Source organism: Osmerus eperlanus, chromosome 7 (assembly GCF_963692335.1).
Source record: "Osmerus eperlanus chromosome 7, fOsmEpe2.1, whole genome shotgun sequence".
Classification (NCBI taxonomy): Eukaryota; Metazoa; Chordata; class Actinopteri; order Osmeriformes; family Osmeridae; genus Osmerus; species Osmerus eperlanus.
In genome coordinates, this window is record NC_085024.1 from 5,320,240 (window position 1) to 5,343,490 (window position 23,251).

General features: G+C 46.9%; 2 protein-coding genes across 8 annotated transcripts in view; one reads left to right on the forward strand and one right to left on the reverse strand.

Moving 5' to 3' along the window:
* On the forward strand, positions 1-7,120 carry rxrbb (retinoid x receptor, beta b). Of its 7 annotated transcripts, none has more exons than XM_062466718.1 (12): positions 4-209; positions 1,301-1,439; positions 1,568-1,715; positions 2,045-2,224; positions 2,713-2,736; positions 3,198-3,415; positions 4,095-4,224; positions 4,403-4,529; positions 4,627-4,668; positions 4,814-4,905; positions 5,052-5,157; positions 5,361-7,120. In XM_062466718.1, exons 2-12 carry the CDS (start codon positions 1,311-1,313, stop codon positions 5,506-5,508), a joined length of 1,344 nt encoding a protein of 447 aa, XP_062322702.1. In that variant the 5' UTR covers positions 4-209; positions 1,301-1,310; the 3' UTR covers positions 5,509-7,120. The 7 variants fall into 7 exon arrangements, with proteins under 7 accessions (XP_062322703.1, XP_062322702.1, XP_062322699.1 ...); XM_062466715.1 differs by having other exon boundaries at positions 5-209; positions 1,255-1,439; XM_062466716.1 differs by having other exon boundaries at positions 5-209; positions 1,270-1,439.
* Positions 6,756-23,251, reverse strand: part of LOC134024202 (FH1/FH2 domain-containing protein 3-like) — a 25,988-nt gene continuing 9,492 nt past the window's right edge. Inside the window, exons 6-20 of the mRNA XM_062466713.1 lie at positions 23,095-23,211; positions 22,822-22,956; positions 21,635-21,685; positions 20,712-20,902; positions 18,936-19,514; positions 17,818-18,758; positions 16,727-16,885; positions 15,609-15,791; positions 15,246-15,365; positions 14,187-14,348; positions 13,600-13,790; positions 13,090-13,282; positions 11,326-11,506; positions 10,593-10,757; positions 6,756-10,414 (exon numbers count right to left, since the gene is read on the reverse strand). Coding sequence (XP_062322697.1) covers positions 10,332-10,414; positions 10,593-10,757; positions 11,326-11,506; positions 13,090-13,282; positions 13,600-13,790; positions 14,187-14,348; positions 15,246-15,365; positions 15,609-15,791; positions 16,727-16,885; positions 17,818-18,758; positions 18,936-19,514; positions 20,712-20,902; positions 21,635-21,685; positions 22,822-22,956; positions 23,095-23,211 — 3,451 coding nt within the window. The 3' untranslated portion in view covers positions 6,756-10,331. The remainder of the gene's footprint in view (positions 10,415-10,592; positions 10,758-11,325; positions 11,507-13,089; positions 13,283-13,599; positions 13,791-14,186; positions 14,349-15,245; positions 15,366-15,608; positions 15,792-16,726; positions 16,886-17,817; positions 18,759-18,935; positions 19,515-20,711; positions 20,903-21,634; positions 21,686-22,821; positions 22,957-23,094; positions 23,212-23,251) is intronic.

Consider the following 23,251-nt stretch of genomic DNA (forward strand, 5'->3'; position numbering starts at 1 on the left):
CTGCCTTTCATTGGAGACATTGTGGCTCAGAGGACGCTGGCAAAGAGCCAAGATGGCTTCCTTTCCGTGTGTAAACAACAACAGCATCAAGTAAACGTGACTTGAGTTTAGGCCTGTTACCTCGCGCACCCCAGTCTCTGGAAATAGACGAGAAATACGCAACCAAAAATAGTAATGTGACATTTAACCATGTGCTGAAGAATTCTATAGTAAGTATACTATAATATAACCATCTGAAATGTAATACAAATTTTCACTCGAGACCATATCGTTCTCTCGCGCTAGTTAGCTAGCGAGGTAGCTACCGTAAGCTAGCGTGTCCGCGAGCTAGCTATGTGACCACACACAGCTAGCTAGCTAGCTATCTGATATGATCTTGAACTGTAGAGCGAGGTAACGATTGGATTATTTAACCACCAACTTCTGGTGGACTGAGACAGTTAGCACTAACGGTATACGACATGTTTTGATTTTAAAATAGTTTTATTACAGACATCGCCAAACATTTTCGTCGCCAGCAGCAGTAAAAACGGATTAGTATACGGATGGCTATCGATGCAGATAGCTAGCCTACCCGTCCGTGTGACTAGCTAGCTATTTAAGCAGCTACGTTTGTAGAGTAGCTGGCCAAGTTGAAGTGCCAAGCAGGCTCGCTTACGAACGCTGGCCCAAATACATAGCAAAAAATCTGGTAAGCTATTAGCTAGTGGGCTAGCTAAAGCGTTAATGTCGGCAACGTTTGTACAGTATTAGGTACTGATCAGGGCTTTCGTTAGTAAAACACGCAGAGGTAGCTACGCTATTTCTAAGGTTAACCAGCTAGCCTACTCGGTTAGCTATCATTTTTAGGTAAAAATAGCAGCAAGCCAGTGCCATTGCTAACGATAATTTCGCTGCAGTAGTATGTTGTGCCAGGGGTTGGAGCTTTTGTGGGGACCAAAATGATACATTTAGGTATTTGCTATAGTCTTTGGTTTACTTTACTTTACAGTATAGATAATTTGTGACATTAACAGCTTTAATATGAGGGCTAGTTAACAAGTACCATCGCCACTAAATATGTGGTTGGCTAGCACTGGTGTTGGAAAGCAAATTGGCTGCCTTGAATTTAAGCGACTATGGACGGCACACACCAGGGGACACGTTAAGTCAATAAGTAGTTAAGCACCGTGTCATTAACAGTGATTAACGTTAATAAGCTAGCCAGCTAACTAACCGTGCCATTTTCTTATTACCCTCGCCTTGGGTCTTCAGATCTGTGTCCTTCAGACAACTCATCCTTCTACTCTTGGTGGGGTAGCTCTATAGCCATGTCCTCACAGCAACCCACCAGCTCAGCCTCCAACAGTCCTACCAGTACCCTTGGCTCCCCTTTCTCAGTCATCAGCCCCTCACTTGGTTCTCCTGGTGTGGGCTTTGGACCAATTAGCAGTAATCAGGCAAGTCAAGTCGGCCTCTTAAATATGCAATGTATCTTGTAGGCTACGTGGCTAAAAGGAGCCATAACAATTATTCTCCACTAACAAACACAGTTGTTTTTTTCCCCCCTCCTCTGCTTGTTGTACAGATCAACTCTTCAATGTCGGGGATGCACTCTATCAGCAGCTCAGATGATGTTAAGCCACCGTTTGGCTTGAGGCCCATGTCTGCACACAGCCCTGGGATAATGCTCTCCCAGAAACGCCTTTGTGCCATCTGTGGAGACCGCTCCTCTGGTGAGTGCACTAAGGCCAGGGTTAGTAGAGGTGAAATGCTGGGTGAGGACTTACTTCAAATCCGTGGTAATTTCAGCAAGGGGTAATCCCTTATTGTCTGCTGTGTTCTGCTGTCTAGTCCCATCAGTTAAATCACCGATGTTCAGTGTAGCATTTGGAAATGCTGCATGGAAACATGGTATATGAACACTTGTAGCATAAAACGGTTCTCTACACTTCATGACCATGAAACAATTCCACAACAAAAAGGTCCTGCTTGATTCTCAGTGTGGGGCTAGATTTCCCCCCTCGTCACTTCTCCTTCCTCCTCCTCCTTCCCTCTGATGCAGGCAAGCACTACGGAGTGTACAGCTGTGAGGGTTGCAAAGGCTTCTTCAAACGCACTGTGCGCAAAGACTTGAGCTACACCTGCAGGGACAACAAAGAGTGTCTGGTGGACAAGCGCCAGCGCAACCGCTGCCAGTACTGCCGTTACCAGAAGTGCCTGGCCATGGGCATGAAGAGGGAAGGTATGGAAGGCGGGTGAAGGTCGGGTCGCCGCCTTGCTCTTTGGAGGCACTTGGAAGAGTGTTTTGAGAGGCGCCCTTTAAATAGGGACAACATTTGTATCGAGCCTTTTCCTAGGAGGAGGGAGAGACGTCACGCGTCACCCAATACAAGAAATCTCAAACTCACAATTTAACTGACAATTCTTTCGTTTAAAGCCCTAAAACTTCCAAGATTCAGTTACCAATAATTACATGTATTTGATTGACGTGAAATGTAATAAGAATATCTAGAATATTTGACTCGTTGGCAGAATTGAACTTTGTAGAATATTACCCAGTTAAGTATTTGACCAAAATCGATTCTAGACGTGTGTGTTAATTGTGGGGGTGGGTATGTAAGAGAAACGAGGGGGAGAGACCTGAGAATTGGGGTAGGTTTAAATAAACTAACCCCTCTCTCCCTCTTTTCCTTTTGTTTTCCCCTATTCTTTCTCTCCCTCCTTCTATAGTGGTCCAAGATGAACGTCAGAAATGTAAGAATAAAAATTGGAAGACTGTAAGGTTGATGATGAATATGACTGGATGTGTTATTTTTTTCAAGAGATTGGGTTTGAAATTGTGTTAATAATAATGAGACAATGGTGTTTTCATCTCCGTGTAGGTAGTTGACACGTTAGGCTATCATGATACTCATGGTACAGTGTTGTGAAAATTGAGAAAGAAAAAAAAAATAGTTTAACGTTTCAGACACATCTGCTTTATATTCATTTAGAACGGGAAATGAATAGTTACATTAACCTGTCGGACCTTCTTCTGATCTAGAACCGTAAGCTCAGTGTGCACACTAGTGTTTCCTTCTTTTTTTTCTCGATCTCTTTCTCTCTGGAACCCTGTGTGTTTCTCCCTCATGTTGTCCCCCCCCCGTATTAAACCCCCTTCCTTCTCCCCCTCCCCTCCCCTCCTCCCCCCTCCCTCTCCGTGTTGGCGGGAGCAGCCGTGCAGGAGGAGCGCCAGAGGAACCGGGAGCGCGAGGGGGAGCTGGAGTGCAGCAGCGCCGTGAACGAGGAGATGCCCGTGGAGAAGATCCTGGAGGCGGAGACGGCCGTGGAGCAGAGGACCGAGCTGCACTCCGACGGAGGCTCGGCCGTGAACTCTGTGAGTCGGGGGGGAAGAAAGACACACCCCAGGATAGGGCCAGATGTTGGGGAGATTGTGAGTTGTCACGTTGGTATGCAGATTCAATGTGGTGTCATCCGTTCAAATGATTTGCTTGCCACTCATCTACTACTACGCTGCCAAAACTGTACATATCGGTGTGAAAATCTTTCTTTTAGATTTGAAATCTAGTTGGGACTTGTTTCTAGTATACATAGCTTATCTACTGACTTAATTTAAGTAAGCAAGAAAATAAAATACAATTCTTATCAAGTAAAACTTTCTTACTGCACTGGCAGCCAAATGTACTTATTTTAACCCTCGTGCTGCCTTCGGGTCACATGACCCAAAGGTTCATAACGAACCATCGTTGTGTTTACCCAATTTTACCCAATACAAAAACAAATTAAAATAATTTTCTTTTAACCTTTGCAATGTGGGGGGTCTGAGACAGCCCAACGGTTAAAAGAAAATGCTTCACTTTGTCTTTGTATGCGGTAAATCTGTCGCAATACGACGGTGGGTCACAATGACTGATGGGTCAGAATGACCCGAAGATAACACAAGGGTTAAGCATATTAAGCAAGGTCATAACTACGATTTTCACACCTAAATTTGGTAGGGAATTTTTGCAGTGTACAAGCACATTATTATTTTAGAGAATGGAACGTTTTGTTCAGAGGTCAACATGGCTTTCGGGAGTTCTTTCTTCACAAGCTTGGCCGTCTCGTTCCAGCCCCATGATGCCGTCACCAACATCTGCCAGACGGCAGACAAGCAGCTGTTTGCCTTGGTGGAGTGGGCCAAGAGGATCCCTCACTTCTCCGAGTTACCCCTGGACGACCAGGTCATCCTCCTGCGTGCAGGTAGCAGCCTAGAACACGCGTCTCGTATGTCATAACCACAGTCCCAATTCATTCACTGTAATTCAAATAACGTCGCAAACATCCCTCGCTGCCGCCGTTCTCCCCGGTCATCTTCCAAGGAGTGCTCGATCCGAAGCTGTATTTATTCACTGTATCAATTTCATCTCGGGTCAATCAGGTTGGAATGAGCTCCTGATCGCTTCCTTCTCCCACCGCTCCATCGCGTTAAAGGACGGGGTCCTGCTGGCCTCCGAGCTGCACAGGGACAACGCGCACAGCGCAGGGGTGGCGGCCATCTTTGACAGGTAGCCACAGCACGTTCCGGCAGCGTTTCAGGTGCACCTCATCGGCCTGTATCGTAGTGTCACGGCGGCGTACTAACCTACTTCCTTGTGCACCCAGGGAGAGTGTCCAGAGTGCCGAGGTGGGAGCCATATTTGACAGGTAAAAAAAACAAAAAAACGACGATCTCTGGAGAATTCCTCAGCTTGTTTTTTTGCCAGGAAGAGGAAATAAACCGTTATTGGACAAGAAGCGTTGTAAACGTTGTCTCATCTCTTCCTTCCTGGTCGTGTCATTGCTTGTGCAGGGTGCTCACAGAGCTGGTCAGCAAAATGAGAGACATGGAAATGGACAAGACGGAGCTCGGCTGCCTCCGAGCCATCGTCCTCTTCAACCCAGGTACGGACGCTCGCGCTCAGGGGGCCGCTCGCGCTCTGCCGGGGCTCCACACCTAAGCCTTGCACTGGGGTGGGTGGTGGTGGTGGTGGAGGAGGAGGGAGGGTGGAGACCCAGTCTCATGGATGTGGCTGTGTATCGTCCCCCAGATGCTAAAGGCCTGTCCAACACCGGTGAAGTGGAGCTCCTGAGAGAGAAGGTGTACGCATCACTGGAGGCCTACTGCAAACAGAAATACCCTGAGCAACAGGGAAGGTGAGTTCCAGAGAGATTGGCTCATTTTACCCTCATGGGTTGAATTTCTGAATTTCACACATTTCTGAATAGAAACTGCCGCTTTCTCTTGTTTTCAGAATATGATTTGTTTGCAGTAGTGAGAGAGCTTTATTACTGCATCGTGTAACTTATTTATGCGTGACAAAATAATTTAAAAGTGGTTTCTTCCTCCACGTCAACAGATTTGCTAAGCTTCTCCTCAGACTGCCTGCCCTGCGTTCTATTGGCTTGAAGTGCTTAGAGCATCTCTTCTTCTTCAAGCTCATTGGTGACACCCCTATCGACACTTTCCTCATGGAAATGCTTGAAGCTCCTCACCAGCTGTCCTAGAGTGGGAGGAGCCTTGTGGCCGGGTTTAGATAGCTTGGGTCTGGGAATTTGCTGGAGTGGGACTGCACTTTTAGTTCTTTGAATATTCAGCAATTTGTCTCACTGCTGTCTGGGTTATGCTATTTAGTGCACCACAGATTTGCTCTTTAGACCATTCCCAAGACATGCCATGATATACAGGCTGGTGCTATATATTAATATAACTTCATGAGTAACTGACAAAAAAAAAAGTATTTTTAAAAATGGGAACCTTTAGTTCCCTTACTGGCTTACTGAAGCAAAAATTTGGGTATACATTTTATATAACTATGTTTATGCTTTTTAGACACCCCAAATGATAAGCTTCAATTATGTTTATGTCTCCATGAACAACCATAACCTTAAAAAAAAAAGAAAAGTACAAAAAAAGTCAAGGTAAGCTGGGTCATGGGTATGCAATGTAATTTTTATTTTTACTCCTTTGTAATTCGAACCAGATCTTTTGGAAAAAAAAGAACATTTGTCTTTCTTGGGAAAGTATATTACTGTACCAAGCTTTCACTGTGTACTGTGTGTCTGACTATAGCTCCTAGTGTTTAAGTATCCCTCTCCGATGATTTGAAAGAAACAAATTAACCGTAAACATGGGGATATGAAACAAATGATCACAACCGACGGAGGACAGACTTGTGTTGAGTGTGGACTAGCTTTATTTGTCTAGTAATATGCTATTAGCGTTGTTTATCTCTGCTGTTTTGTAATAATCTAATCACCTTGCAGTTAATGATTAGACTGCATTGCACACTTGCTATGTACTATTTCTAAACCACACTATCATCAAATGTCTGGCCACCAAATGCAAAAGTGTTTGTACTTAGGTGCTACCACAGACAGTTTGCCATTTATTCGGTGCAGCCGTTCACCAAACTGCAAACATAGGAAATTATGCAAGAAACGAACCCCTTGGGGAAAAATGTATATTGCGTAAGCTCTCTCTGCCTGTTAACTGTTCCGTTCAGGGGTTTTACAAAGTAAATCATTGTCTGTTGGAAAGGGAATACTCCAATGTGTAATTTATCTAAACAATTGTAAGGTACTGTGCAAATATAATTGTTCAGGGAAAATACTATATATTGATAGATTTGACTTATGAGATCAGGAGGCAGACAAATTATGTAATAATCAATGTGCCCTTGCTTTTAGTCTCAACTTGTATAGAGCAGAACATGTCTTAGGTTGCACTGGGTTCCCTAAGTCTTTCAGCTGAATCTCTCAAATCTTTTTCCCTTTTTTTTTTCTTCATTTCTTTGGAGCTTTCGTTATTAGTCGTATTTCTTGTGTATTTCTTTTCTAGATGTCTTGTTCATCATACGCTGTCTCTGCTTAGTTTATTAAACACAAACCATAATCACATTTACCGATCCATGACACCTGTGGGCATAGAAATATTAAAACAAGACCAAATATGAGTTTTGTATGATGATCATGAGTGAACATCTGAACAAGTGTATTGTTATATTTGTCATTAATCTGCATACACTCTGGAGCAGTTAAGATCTGTGTGAGTGACTTGCAGCATGGGTAGTGTGGACTGAAAATAAAAGAGGCTTAACTTTTCTTTGTTTCAATTGTACATTGTGGTGGCGTATGTCTGTTAGTACACAGCACACTAACTGAAGGATCAAACTGTTAAATCGTTAATACTGAGCAGCAAAGCCTTAAAAAAAACAGCACACAGGACTCACTGACAGTGGCAGTTGGTAAGCCCTAAAAACGTGCAAGGTTCCAAATATTCTTCGAGAAACCACACTGAAATATTGCACCTTCACACATTTAATGTCTACGGCCATCCCAAGTTGCAGTTTTTAACGTAACCAGCAGAGGATCTCATTTACTGTACCAAAGAACACAGGTGACATCTTAGCAGTAGCATGTCAACACTCCTCACAACTCTTTGATGAGCCTTTTTTTTAATTTTTATTGCATTTATTTTCATACATACATTTCTGTTGTGGGCATAGATGCAAGAAAAGCTCACAGAGTTTTGATAGTACAGCACTTGTATCCAAGCCCCACAATGACGTGGTATGGCACAGGCAGCAATGGGTAACACGGGCTAATGTTGAAATGAGAAGAAACGGATTGTTGTTGAGTGCAATGGAATCGAAGGCTTCCGAGGCTTCCACAGGAGTGCTAAGGTGGTTAAATGGATCACTGCATCCTACTATGTTTTCAAGTCTGTGCAGAGTAAAAACGTACAACAAAACAAACACGTCTCAGAAATATCAAACCAACCTCCCTCAGATTCTAGTTGAAGTGACATATCTGCAGACATTTTAAACCATGCATGGCTTGGTTTCGCTTAAATTACAATGATAACAATACAAAATAACATTCTTAGAATAATACTGATTTAACTATAATACACTATTCTATACAAAATACCGACAAATTAAAGACAAACAGTCGTGACATTTACATATTTCTTTTTACAGCATTCGTCTACTTTTACTTTACATGTACTCAGCTTTTTTTTGTTGTGCCAATACTCAAAGTACTGTACCATCTGGGAAAGAGGCTAAACAGATATCTCATCTTCTACTTGTTTCCATAAAAGATGCATGCTACAAATGGTGTATAAGGTGCAGAAAAGGTTTCATCCAAAGTTGCCAGAAAGTACTCACAAGATAGACATAAGCGTGGCAAATATTTTGCGGCTGGTTGTGGATAATCACTCAAGGTGCTGCACACATAGCACTTTGATCATTTTTTTTAATCTCTCAACAATGGCTATGCTTCCATCACAGTGGGCATTTGTGACTGTAGAACAATCTCACAACTTTTCAAACAATTGCTAATGACCATTACAAAAACAAGTCTGACTAGATCCAAGAACCTCAATAGATAGTCAGCAGTGTGGGAAAGTTCAGATAATTCTACATTAAGGCAGATGGATTTAGCTATTTGCCCTAATAAAATAAAAATAAATCATGTTTATATTGAATTATTTACTGGTACCACAAACTACATGGAAGTAGAAGACATGTAATTGCCATGGAACATAGTTGATCTGATTTCTGGATGTTAAAGAGAATGAAAAAAAAAGACAGCTGTTGAATGGTCAATGGTTCCAAGTCCTTGGTCTAAGTGATAATGCTACCCCAAGCTCTGTTTGCTGTATGTCTTTAGTTTCACACAGTGACATTCTCTAGATTATGTCCCTGAACATGGCTTAATAAATAGACATCTCTAAAAGGCACTCATTCATTTGCAGCTCATCATTTCTATAAAACAACACACAAATATTTGTTGAACTTTTTTTTCTTGAATATTAAAGGTCACTCATTTTTTTCACGTGATGAGTGGTCAAATTTCTACCAAGCCACTCTCTCAATTCTAACACCTCAGTCACATTATAAGTGTGGTCAACTATGGACTAATGACCTGCATCAGTGGTGATCACCTGCCTGGTGTCTTACATGCAGCATGTGTTTATTCTGTAGGTTTGCTCAAGCTAGATATTCAGTATGCATTACATGTGTAAGCTTGGGCCCAGCACTATCCAACCACTCTGCTCCCATGTCAACTTGCAGCTCACTCAAAAGCCAATCACTGTATTATCCATTCCATAAAATCCTTTTATCCACTGTTTCAATTCCGCGTAGCGTAAAGCGTGTTCCACATTCCTCTCCCACACACCATGCCATGTTCCACAAATTCCAGTTCATCCCTCCTCCAACACAAATTCCAACTCACTGTAACCGAGCTCAATCTATGGAAGATGGAATCTTGATACTGCCTTAAGAAGTTTTATTTTATGACAAACTGTGCTACTGCTTGGTTGCTGGTTATACAGGATGGTTTGTTTACATGTTTAGTGGATGTCGGAGTGGTGTGACAGTGTCAAGGATTAATCACTCCCTCTCTAAAAATCAAACTTCTACATCCAGTGCAAATATTCCTCATCTGATCACCTTCTTCAGCATAAAAGTACTTTTAGACAAAACTACTACAGTAGTACAATGAAGCAGAATAACTGTTGTGTGCACAGAGACAAATATATCAAAAGAGAAAGAAAATACAACCACAATTTTCTTTTTGTTATCGCTAAAACCACACGGGTGACAACCCAAGCTCTGCACAATCTCAGACGTTTCTCGTCGAGGGTTGGCGTAGCTACGGAGTTCTACGCTGCGATAAGCCCTTGTGGCTCAGGCTGAAGGCCACAGTTATTCAAGCACTCACTTAGCCAAGTAACATTGGGGCTCCAGAGCTCTCTGTTGACAGGAATACCTCTCAGCCATGGTCACAAACCCACTGGGATTAAGACTTGCTTTTTACATTTGAAGTCGGAGACGTTTCTCCAACATGTCCCCAACACCCATGTTCAAATTTACACTTGACCCTGATAGGACCAGCGTGTTGAATCAGCACTCAAGTAAAACCTCATAGTTTAGTGGTTTGAATGTTTCCCTCAGGACCTGAGAAAGTGGAGGGTAGGAGAGTCCGCCATTGCCCTCACAGAACCACTTTGCTGACCAGAAACAAAATGTGTGGCCTCCATGTCTCTGGATACAATTAGTATCGCTGGACACTTTTCTTTTCAGCATGTCTCTGTCCAACTTTATCAAGAGACACACACTGGTGTCTAAACATAAAGGTGAGATCCACACATCCAGGCCGTGCCAGGGTTGGTGCCAGGGTTGGTGCCAGGGTTGGTGCCAGGGTTGGTGCCAGCCTTGTTGCAGTTGGGTGGCTGGCTGGCTGGCCGGCCGGCGAGATGAGGGAGGGGCAGTGGGATTCTCAGATGTGTGTGTGTGTGTCCTGCTTGATCCAGCTCCTTGTCACACCTGCATCTCTGAGCCACTGGCCAGCCCCAGAGCATGGGCCTCCTCTGGAGTCAAGCCGTTCTTCAGTGTCCTTCTCACTGTGTGTCCAGAGAAGGGGTGAGGGGAGAGAGAGGGATTAGTCTGGACATTACTGTTAATTGCGTTTTCTTTCGTCGCATAACGTGATACAACGTTACATGATAAATCCCAGTTAAATCCTATCCCAAGTAAAACACTTTTGTCATTGGACGAAAGATTCAGGAAGGACCAGCTCACATGACTTGCGATTGGCCCGGGACCTCTTCCTCTCGCGAGGCTGCGTGCGCTGGCTTGGCCCCTGCGTGGCGGAACGGACAATGCGCTCCATGATCTCGTCCGCCGTGTCCGCCTCCGTACCGTTCACTGGGTCGTCGGTCGCCGAGGACCACGGGGCGATGCGACCTGGCGGAACCAAACCAGACAGACACACTGACACCCACCCTAGACTGTTGTTGATGTTTTTTTCCAGCGTAAAACCTTGGAGCTGTCGCATATTGACCAATCAGAACTCTATGTAGACTATGAGTGACACTTTAGCGTTAGGAATATACTTTTAATGTCAGTAGTATCTATTAGAACATCCAGACAGAGATTAAAGGGCGGAATCCACCGGCAATGTTTCGAGGTAAAAATTGCCTGGCAAAATCTCGCCCCTCGTTCATTTTCTATGGAAGTCATGTGACAGCCCCCACGTGGCAGTATGGGATAGCTGGCGACACAAGGTGTTTGTCCCTCTGTTTAGGGCATTTGTGGACAAGGGTCAGTATGGGCCAGTCAAACCAAAGTAGCTAGCATAACACGGCTAGCACGACAAGGAAGTCTGTGCTAGGTACCCCTCAAACTCAACACCCACTAGTCACACACTAGCCAGTAAAACCAAACATAGGGGAATTCAAGCGGGGGAAAAAACTGCACCCGAGTGCTTCTGGCGTTGTCCCGGGTGTCGTGTGTGGAGGATGACAACACTGACCTCTGTTGGCCCTGCTGCGCGTGCGCAAGCCCGGCACGGTGGACGACCCACTGTCGCCGCCCTGCGAGCTGCTCTTCAGGACCGCCTTCATGTTCTCGTGCTCCGCGGCGTCCTCGGCGTACTGCAGGCCCTGGGGCGGGCTCTCGCGGCCCTCCGGAGACGTGCCGCCAAACTTTCCGTTCTGTGGAGAGACAGAGGCACAGAGACTTTGTTGGAGCGCTGGCTGTTAAGATTAATCACCATGCTCTGGTATCAACCGCATTCGGAAAACAATTGTCGGAAGCTGTTATACAAATATATATACATATATATATACATATAACTCAAATATATTCGGAGCATATATGTATGTATATATATATATACATACATATACATACATATATGCTCCATGTACACAGAGACAATACAGCCTGTAGTCTAATGTGATGACCTTCCTATGAACCCTGACCCCAAACAATGAAAAGCCACAGCCATCTGTATTGCAACAGTTGTGTTGACAGGGCAGGTCATCTTGTATTGATCGAGAGCAGAGAGCGGTAATTCGATCCTGGTCTCGGTCAGAATCACTACTCTGGATTTGACTGGGTGGACGTGCTTATCTGCAGACTCTGACCCACTTGGGGCTGCTTTGAATTTGGGGGGCCGCTTTCTCGTCTCTAGATGTGCCCCTTTCTACACACACACACACACACACAAACACACAGGCACACAGACACACATGCATACACACACACCCGGCATGGTAATGCTAATCTCATGTTACGAGTTAGTTGCATTCCAGTAGCACCCAAAGACAACAAACAACGTGGCTTTGACGCGTAGGTAGCTGTACTCTATAATCACAGCAAATCACGATGTCCAACCAGAGCCGGCCAGATTAAACAAAGTCCAGCTAACAGAGCATGCACCTGATGACGTTCTTCCTCTAGCACTCCTACCTCACCATCCTCTTCATCCTCACTCTTCAGAGGAAAATGGGGGGGACGACGACACACACAACGGAAAAGAAAAAGTTGTTATGGCGATCTGGAACTCACAAGCGTTGTCCTCCATAAGGACCCACAATCAGACCTGTGACCCTGACCGCTCATCTCCGCTTCCTCCTCGTTAAGAGGAGAGACGGCGCAGTGTGGGCCTTGTTATTGCTCCACAAGGGACATGCAAAGGTTTGAATTTTCACACAGTGATTGAATTAGGGTCCCCTTAAACTGGGGCAGGGCCCCGCCAAGGCAAACACACTGGGGAGAGAGAGAGAGAGAGAGAGAGAGAGAGAGAGAGAGAGAGAGAGAGAGGGAGAGGGATAGGAAAGAGGGATAGAGAGGGAGGGAGAGGGAGAAAGAGAGAGGGAGAGAGCTAGAGGGAGAGAGAGATAGACATGGAGAGAGACCGAGGGAGAGAGAGCAGGGCTCTGCGGGATAAAGGGTTTTAGACTACTCAGGGGGGAGGTGTCTGACTTGACCTCAGTCTACAGCTGCTATAGAACAGGATACGCTGAAAACAGCCCACAGGTTATTGTTACAGTAACCAACTATATGTTTGGACCCTGAAGAACAATGCTGATGTCATTACAGAAGAACGTGCTGTCTGGAGTAGCCACATTCCAGGGGATTGAACCAGGTCGAGGGGTTTTTGATTCGAGTTCAAGAATATCAACCACGATGGAGAGACTACAACGGGATGACGCCCCAGAGAGAGAGGGTCAAAGGTTGATGTCTTCAGAGCTTCTAACCCGGGGAGCATTGTGCTGGATGGAGCGCTTACGTCAGTGATCATCTTCCCCCTGGTCTTGTTCCTCTCGCGGTGGTTGGCCCTCTTCTGCTTCTGCTGGAGGACCCGTTCGCGAGTGGTCCGGTACTCCAGGGCAAACTCGCTGAGGATCTTACTGAAGCGATGGACGCTCACATCCCGCACGCCGTAGGCCGGCTGTCCTAGGAACAACAGGAAGGCGTGGAACCTGGAGACAGAGAGATGGTCAGGTCTAGATTATACCCTCACCAAGCACAGCCAGATGTCATGTGATGCAGAGTGAAATATTTATTTTAGCAGATGCTTTTTATTCAAAACAGTGTTCATAAGGTGGGGGATTTGAACCTGTGACCTCTTAACCTGCAGTCAAATGCTCTAGCACTGAGCTAGACCCTCCCCCACCAAGATTCATAGTACAGATAGACTGGTGCTTTGGTTTTGCATAATTCAGATTATCCAAGTTTATAACATGCTTGAAATATGTTTACAACTTCAGCAACATTGCTCTGTGAGACTGGGTCTAACCTGTTGACTATCCTCCGATGCACGATCTTTAGGATGATGATTCTCTCTGCGCAGTCCTTCAGGAAGTCCGACATTTTCTGTTTCAGTGCCGGTTTCATCTCGTGCTTGGCGATGACCTTGAGGTGGTCCCAGGATGCTTTGCACCTTCGCTCCATCTGGCTCAGATTCTCCTGTAGCTGGTCAAAGTCCACCTAGCGGGGAACAACACAGATGGTACTACTTGCAACCCCTGCTGTTCATATTTGTGTTTACCAAAGCTGCCAAAGTGACCATGATTCATGCTTCATTGGACAGTTTTTAAGTGAACTGTGACAACAAAAGGCAGGGAAGAGAGAGAGAAAAGAGAGAGAGAATGGAAGGCACACAGCAAAGGGCCAAGGTGAACCAAAGCAACTTTGTACCCAGGTAACTGCGGTAACCCCTCAACCTATATGACACGTACACTTATCCGGGGAGCTACTGGACTGCCCTGCCGATGGCATATTTTAAGAAGCCTAGCATCTAGATTGCGTCCGTTAACCCGTGCCAGACACTAGCTAGGTTGGCGTCATTGAATTTGTGTTGGATACGTGCTGCTGAAGTCTAACCTTAGCTGAACGAGTGACGGCTCCTATCTCAGAGTAGAGGTCGGAGCTGTCTGGAAACTTCTCAACCACGATGGAGCACGCGTGGTGCAGCAGGGACTGCTTGTGGACCGTGTCCTTCACCTCCGGAACCTTCTCCAGGTAACTCAGCTCAAAGCCCTTAGCCTGGATACAAACACACACACACGCACACACCATAATGATACAATTTCTTGGCAGAAGTTCAGAGACTTTAAAATGAGGTCCAAATTGCAGTCAATTTCCGTTTTGGCCAGGTCACAGATTTGTACCACAACAAGATTCCATGGTATTATTATGTTGGATAGCAGGATCTCTTACAAAGAAAAAGGGCTTCAATAGAGTGGTTTAACAGTGATCCAGATTCATTAGGCCATGATTATCAGAAACCACAATCAACTGCAGACCTGCCAATTTTTCACAGAGCTAAAAAAAGAGAACAGCATGTCCAGAAAGACATAATCCTTAACCGGATTTGCTTTGTTCTTTTGCCTGTTTTAAATGGTTTACCGTAAAATATAAACACAGACATTATTTTCATGACACACTTGTTTGATGCATCATGTTTCCCACTTGCATGTTTAGCTCTCATATCCCCAAGGATAAGTTCTCTTGTTCTATCTCCCTATCTTCACTCTCTCTCTCTCTCTCTCTCTCTCTCTCTCTCTCTCTCTCTCTCTCTCTCTCTCTCTCTCTCTCTCTCTCTCTCTCTCTCTCTCTCTCTCTCACTGTTTTTCTCTCACACGCACAAACATAGAAACACAGACACACACATATACATCTCTCTCTCTCTCTCTCTCTCTCTCTCTCTCTCTCTCTCTCTCTCTCTCTCTCTCTCTCTCTCTCTCTCTCTCTCTCTCTCCTCAGTCAGACAGCAAGGCAGCACACAGCACATTCCTCAACACACAGAGAGACCACTGTTTCACTTGCCAACTAAATATGGCGGGTGCTTAGCGGGGGGTGGGGGTGCGGGGGCAAACGGAAAGGGAGGAAGGGATGGCCATCTCTCCTCGCCCCGGGCCAGCCCACCGGATGGCTACTCACGTTTGTGCCGTTGAGGAAGTTGCCTATGGCCAGGAGCGTGGACAGGATGTAGCGTAGGGTCTTGTTCTTTTCTAATTGGTCCATCCCTTCCTTCAGGTCTTGCAGGGGCTCGGCCACTTCCTGAAAGAGCGTGACATCCAATCAAGTCAGGCCCCTTAGGCACCCAGGAAGTAGAGGACCCGTTTGAGGATAGAATACATAGAATAACAAGACGCAACAGAAGAAGGAACGTGAAGATATGTCTGCATCAGGTGCAGCCAAGACTCCACCAAGGCCGTGTGAGCCATGACAGGGCTCCGGCCCTCCCTCGAAGGAGAGCGATCCACATCCAGACCCAAAACAAACAAAAGGAGATGAGCTGACCTTCTCCATGACCTCGTAGTCCATCTTGAAGGCCCAGAGCTGCAAGCGGGCGGACAGCTCGGTGATGGAGGAGAGGGTGAGGAGGAACTGCTCGGCTGAGCCCAGGGGCACGTCGGGGCTGACCAGCTGGGCCTCCTGGATCTTCTGCTTCTCCTCCTCCGTCGGGATCATTGTCAGGATTTTCTAGGAAGAGGATGGGAGGTGGGAGAGAGGGACGGAGATGGGAGACAGTCAATGGGGAGGCAAACAAGTATCGAGTGTATTTACACTGGGATACAGTATGTCATAGACCCGATAGAAACAGTGTCAGAGGTGATTCATCGAAATGGTAAACACAAATTGTTTCCAGTTTTAGGTTTCGTTTTTTCTCTCTCCACGATTCATTCACAACCTTGCGTGACATGTGAACCTCGCTGGGATTGTCTGTGAGAAAACCCTTCCAGACACAGGAGGAAGAGCGCTACGTAAACTCCTCTCTGGTAAAAATGTTTCCATGGTAGAGGATTGAAAAATACAGATTACGTAAGGCCAACGGGATGCAACATTAATCATTATTTGCAGATCCGAAGTCCACCAAAGGTCTATATTATGGTTTGAAAACTACCTTAAAATATGCATGTGTTGCTAACCTTTAATCGTCCTGGTGATTAATTACATGAGGGCAGCCAAACAAACAGCCATCCAGCTGGGAGACCAGAGGACAAGACCACACTGTGGCCAATCCACACTAATTGAAAGCTTTTTTTTGGTGAAAAATCAAATGCGGAAATGCACAAGGCACGTGTTTTCGGTAGACTGGGTCAACTAGTCCTCAGTGAAACCAGGCTTATTTTGGATACGTTTGAGATGAATGTCTTTTGGTTTGCCAAGTCAGCTATGTATCTCTAGCACGAAGCAGCTAGGAAGGCAGCCATTCCATTTCCTCAAAGAACATTCTGGTTTAAATCTGCATATTATTCGACATGACAGATTAACTGTGGAGAGAACGGTGAAAACTAATTTGCCGGGGACAGATACATCTGTTTGGCTCACACACAAAACCATTACCTTCCAGAAGCTCTGGATGTTAACACTATAACCATCCGTGAACACTGTACGGCCATACTGTTGCAGCTTACCTCAATGCCTTCCTTGTTTAACGCGTACTCATCAAAATTAAGAATGGCCGTCTTGATGGTGCGGGGTGGGGGTAAAACAGTCAGACCGATGTTGATGGCATTGCTCCGTTTGGAATCCAGGACTATGATCTCTTGTCGTTTCCCATCGACGGCTGCTTTCTGAGAGGGTCGAAAAGGTTCCAAAAATAAATAACTTTTTAGACTTGACCTGCAAAGTTCATCTTTATTTTTAAGAATCTACCTTGTACTGTAGGTGACCTGTTAAGAGTCAGGCACAGCCATATCATCTGGCTGATACTGTCTGTGAACTTTTACAATGAGAGACTTGATCTATATGTGGGGTAGGCTCATCTGCTCTCGAGGGGTTCTCCTGGCTGGGTCTCTCTGTGACAGAGTGTGCTTTATAAAAGACAGGCTGCACCTTTGATGGGGTTTAAAAGGTATTAAGGAGTCAGTCCATGGCACTCCATCATGCTGTCTCCCTCCGAGATGCGATGGAGTTGACCCATATTCCGAAAACAATCTGTTTCAAATAGACCTGCGTTCTTCTGCAGGTTGAGGCAGGAGACAACCTCTGGTGACAGCAGATGTCACGATGCCCACCAAATGTTTGTCTGATGGAGCCTGCCTGAAGCCTGCACATGCATCGCTGGCTAAACAGGCACACATGTGTACCCAAAATAGAAAACGCAGCAGGAAATACTGAATTATGAACAGGAAAAAAAGAAAACAACTCCACCGCCAGCTTTGACTGTTACAGAACACACCTGAGGGTCAACTTAGCTTTTTCTGCTAAAGATGTGGTACATTTTCGATTGCTATTCTTGGAAATGCTGCCCAAGCAAATAGTGTACGGTGTGTTCCCCTAGTTTTTGACTGCTCTGTCTCTTTGTCTGTGTGGTTACTTTTGTGGTGTCTCACTCACACACTCCCTGTAGTTCTGATTTTGGATAGCCACTGTCTGTTAGTATATATCTAATTTGTAACTCCTTACAATTCCCCATGTTTCGCCTCTCGTTTTTGTCACGGCTTAGAGTCAGTTGTGACAGTAAATACGACATGAAGAAAACATGTTGTAAAGTAATCTCTACCTTGGTGACAGGCAGCTCCTTGGACTTGGACTCAAAGAGATTCTCCAGTTTTGACGTGTCCAGTTTGACGGGCTCCAGTTTGGACCACAGAGATTCTTTGCAGCATTTATGGTTCCTGTACTGCCAGTCCATGGGCCGAACCTCGTTCCAGAACAATCTAATGGTCTTCTTCTTCTTCTGGAAGAGAGGGGGCTCCCCTCTTCCGAGCTGGGGGGAGTTAAGCGGGGGCTGGGGTGGAGGGGCTGGAGCCATGAAGGGTGGGGGAGGGATGGGGGCCATCTTCATGCCCAGGATAGGAGGGGGTGGGGGGCACCCGAACAGCGGTGGGGCCGGGGGCAGAGCAGCATTGCAGGGCGGAGGCGGCGGGGGGGCCATGAGGTCGCTGGAGCCCATGACACTGTCCACGTCCAGGATGTCCAGGTCATCCTCGTCGGCCAGGTCGGTGAAGTCCAGCTCTTTGATCCGCAGCTCCCTGGGGTTGGCCATGAGCTGGTCCCAGATGTAGTCCGACTCCTTCTTAGGGGGCAGGGGGGAGGAGGGGGCCGGTGGGGGCGCTTTGTCGGGCTGCAGTACCTGCTGCTGCCTCTCTGACGCCTCCAGGTCGTGTGGAGACCCCAGACCCTTGACCAGGTCGCCGAACTTCTCGGCCACGGCTCGGACGCTGCCCTGGTTGTCCAGGTGCTGGACGTCCATCTTCTTCATGTTCTCGTCCCGCGCCTGCCGGTTGGCCTCCAGCGTGGAGATCCTGCTGGCCAGGCTGGCCACGGACGAGTCCTGGTCCTCCTCATTCTTCTCCGTCTCCGTCTCGCCGGCCTTCTCCTCGTCCTCACTGGGCGTCTTGCTGGCGGCGTACAACATGTCCAGCATGAAGCGCTTGCTGTTGAGGATCTTGCTGCATTCGTCGTTCTTGTCTGCCTCCTTGATGCTCTGCTTCCATTGGCCTGCAGCCAGGGAGACACAGAGGGAGTGGGAAGGAGTAGCAACGCAGCAATAGACATTTAACATCCAAACAAAGCAGAACTTGCGCGTTCTGACTGCAGGTGGGTGCATCAAGACGTGAGTGGGGTGGATTAGGGGGTCGAAAATGAGACGGCGCTTTTATGGCCGGGTTCTCCTACCTGCTTCGTTGTCGTTGTTGAGTTTCTCCTCGCGCTCCTCGCGCTCCAGCGTGCTGCTGGCCGAGGAGATGCTGGAGGCGGAGCAGTTGTCCTTCTCGTTCACTTCCTCATTCTGCCTCTCCTTCTCACTCAGCGAGACGCTGTCCTCCACCTCTCGCCCCAGCGCCGGCTCCCTCTCCTCCTCCTCCAACTCCACCTCGACTCCCTCTGGCTCCACTTCCACCTCCTCTTCTCCCCCTTCCTCTACCTGTTCCTCCACCTCCACCTCATCCTCTGGCTCTTTCTTTACCTCCGCCCTTTCTCCTCCCTCCTCTCTTGCTCCCTCCTTCGCGCCTACGTCTGTCTGTTGCTCTGTCTCTACCTCTACACCCCTGCCCTGTTCTGCCTCAGCCTCAGCCACGTCCTCACTCTCTGCCTCCGCCTCTGCCTCCGCCTCTGCCTCTGTCTCGGTTGGCGCCTGTGTCTCGTCTGGTGCCTCCGAGGGAGGTTCTGGGGGAGGGTCTGGTACTGTTAACTCTGGCGCTGGACTTCTGGTTCGGGTCACGGTGTCAAGGCTTGGCTCTAAGTCTCTTTCGGTTCCTGGAACAGAGAGCAAGACACAACAAAAGTGTTACATTAGGGATTTCGATTGTATGCCTTAATATTGTCAGACAGAGCTTGAGAAGTGATCTTGTTTAGAATCTAAATACTGCGAAATTGCTTCCTGACACTATTCATTGGCATGGTAAATTGTCACAAATCAGCATTTTTCAGTTCACGCTCAGTTCACTTTCCGCTCCTAAAGCATGTGTACTATCAAACTAATCAACTGTCACATTGATGTACTCCTGCAACACATTATAATGTTCTGTACTGTGATGGGAACTACTTTAAACAAAGATATTCACCCATTCATTAAGCCAAATACTTTTTGGCCAGTATTTTATTTAATAAATCTATATATATTTATATATACATATTTTTCTTTATGTATTTTTATGCCTACTGCGTGGTTATCGCCTTACATTGTCTTAATAATCTCATTGCCCAGAGTTACTTGTTTCATTGTGCATACGACAAACGGATCTCACACTTTTACTTGAATGGAGGATCTGAGTTCGATAATAAAATAAAATCCTCCTATTTTGTGGAAGTCGCCGGCACAATGAAATGTTTCTACATGTCTGAGCCTGTGGGAAACTGAAGGTCTATGGTTAGTGGTGCTGTCCAGTCCAGTCCACCACACCTTCTCTCTTCCTGCAGGATGTCAACGGAGCCTCATAATGGGAGTCTGCCGCCCTTTGGTTACCACAGGAAAGCCCGCACCACAATCGCATACAAATCACCGGGTTTCGGCTTCCCTTTCTCCCCTCCACAGCCTCACCCCGACCAGTTTCCTTCAGCTGAGCAATACTGACGCGTCAGCAGACTGACGCGTCTCAACACAGCCTTCTGAGGCACCCAAAAGGCGATCCATCCACCGTACTGTACGCCCATATCCATATCCGCCCTGTCGCCCAGATATTTCCACAGTGATTTTTCAAATCCCATGGATCCCCTTGGACTCGTTCTTTACCGATGAGGCAATTTGTCGGCCTCGAGTCAGTGGATTCTAATTCGCATGTAAATCACCCTCAATGTTCTAATTTCCCACCCCTCATTGTGGATGTCATCTGGGTACTGGCTTCCCTGATGACCAGGGCTACTCTACCAACGCCAGATGCCAACCAGGTGGTCTGCCTTCTCTACTGGGCAGTGAACCGGGAGGGAGGATGAACTGTCGTCTGATGGTGTTACCCTGTGTCTGGGGCGGGCTAGGGGAGGGCTCCTCCTGATTGGCCACGGAGGAGGGCGTGACACAGCGGGAGGGGGCGCGGCTGGCGGGGTTGGAGCTCAGGCACAGCGTGATCTCCGTGCGCCCTCGCGTCGGCGCCCGCGGGCGCTCTCTCTCGAACTCTTCCGACGCTAGCCTCTCGACGTTCTTGTACCTGCGGGCAGGAGGGATACACATCAGCCAGGTGCCATCTTCAGGCATCTCCGTAATGGATGTTACGTCACACATGTGGATTGAAGTCAAATGGGGTTCGAAATATTTCACGAAGAATTTCATTCCCTCCCTGAAACGGTGGCCAAGTGTTTGTGAAGCATCCCTGACAACTCCTTCAGGCTGAGTGTTGGATAGATCTTCACCAGCACATGTCTCTTTTTAATGGCTTTTGCTTATCTTGATTTATGCTGCACACCCCATTCAATCAAGTGGTATGCTACAGGAAATCCACATAGCATAACAGGGGAAAAAATAACAAATGATTCATGCGTTAAATGCTCTCAAGTATAAATATGGTATTTTATGCACACACACACACACGCACGCATGCACGCACACACACTCACACGTACATACACCCACACACAGCCTTCCTTATCTGGCAGACCCGTGCCAAGAAGCAATTACACACCTTGTCCTGTTCCCTTCTTAAAGGTCTTAATGCAGAGCAGGCCTGGAGAGGCCCTGACACCTATAACTCAGCCCGGGGCGGCATCTGCAAGCTACAGACATCTGCTAGCCATTCCCAAAAAGCTGACAACCTAGAGCCTCTCTGAGTCTCTAATCGTGTGGTCATTGTATCTCAATCGTGTATCCGCCGTATCTCTATCGCTGGAGACAGGGTGCTACCTCTCTACGCATGACCCGTGTCGGCTCTCGGAAGCAGACCTACCTCTCTTCTCTGGCGTGCCTCACCTCCTCGCGCTTGTCCACGTAATCCCGACTGTCAGCGTTCAGAGGGGGGGCAAGGGAGACAGAGAGAGAGAGAGAGAGAGAGAGAGAGAGAGAGAGAGAGAGAGAGAGAGAGAGAGAGAGAGAGAGAGAGAGAGAGAGAGAGAGAGAGAGAGAGAGACAGCGAGGGAGAGAGAGATACAGTAGGAGAGAAAAAGAGATTTACATTTACATTCTACGATACTAAAGCTAGGCTATAGTAACGGAGAGGCTACACAGAATAGACTGCGTAAATTTAAAAAGACATAAAACAACCCTGTTCCCAGACCCATCCTCTCCATGAGCTCCAGGGATCTTTATATGGCCAACAGACCAAGCAGAGACCAAGTGTCTGCTGGGCTATAGTGCCTTTCCGATGACCATAATCAGAAGAGACCAGCCTGTTCAGTTTGTAAACAGTTCTCAGTCAGTTGATAACATTTGATAGCTCCCAGTCGGTCACAAACATATGATAACATCATTGTTGCACTGTCTGGTCAAATACAGACTGTTCTTTGGCTCTAACCACCGAAATACTGTTAGAACGGTGCAATTGTGATCCCTGACATCTGCTCTACTTACAACATACACTATTTGTGTTACTGTGTCGCTTTGGATAAAAGTGTCTGCTAAATGAATGAACTGTCAAATGTAAATAACATGGGCCTACATGCCTCGATCTCCCAATCCCAGACAAAACAGACTAAACGCAGTCAATACCAATAATAACCTTGTGAAGAGATTCAGACAGGCATAATCTATCTGTTTTCAGTTCGTGGTTGAGTGTGGATCTAAAGTCCTGACAAGATGAATGCCTGGAAGCCACAATGTTTGGAGATGGGTGGGATGCATGTTTTTTATCCAAAGCCCAAAGCCCAAAGCGACATACAGGGGGATTTGAACCTTCGGCCTCTTGATCTACAGTCAAAAGCTGAACCACTGAACTACACCCATCCTTGTTGTTTGAGGGGAGCGGTCTGAATGTAAAAAAAAAAAAAAAAAAAAAAAAAAAACCCTAAGCAAATGCTTTTTATCCAAAGCAATATTCAGGGGGGATTTGAACATGTGGCCTGCAGTTAAAAGCTCCGCCACTGAACTCCCCCCGTCCCTGTTGTTTCGAGACAAGCGAGGGTGCATGCTAGCTCTCACTTGAAGCGGTTCCTCTCCTCCCTCTCGATCCTCTGCAGACGCTCCTCCCTCTCCAGCCTCCTCCTCTCTCTCTCTGCAGCCAGCGACTCCTGGTGCTGTCTGTAGGAGGAGGAGAGCAGACCCCCCAAGGCAGGCCTGGACACAGCAAACACACCCGTCAACCACAAATCCGGCTGAAACCATGCATTACCTATGTTCATTGGGTTGTCTCGGGCAAAAAGGTTGCCTCGGAGACGGCCCCCGAGTCCCCTGGAGGTGGATGTGGGAGCTGACCTGTCTGGTTTGCTGTCGGGGGTGGAGGCCGGGGAGGCGGTAACACGGTGGACCGGGGTGGTGGGGGCGCTCACGACGCCCTGGGGACGCCCAGGGTATGGGCCACTGTTGTGTCTGCTGGAGAGAGACAGAGACAGACAGACCGAAATGGAGATAG

Bases quoted from the DNA above. Each gene is read 5' to 3' on its own strand.
- rxrbb (XM_062466718.1), top strand. From the start codon at position 1,311: ATGTCCTCACAGCAACCCACCAGCTCAGCCTCCAACAGTCCTACCAGT. The intron at 4,225-4,402 runs GTAGCAGCCTAG...CGGGTCAATCAG, and splicing joins GGTCATCCTCCTGCGTGCAG to GTTGGAATGAGCTCCTGATC. The intron at 4,530-4,626 runs GTAGCCACAGCA...TTGTGCACCCAG, and splicing joins GTGGCGGCCATCTTTGACAG to GGAGAGTGTCCAGAGTGCCG.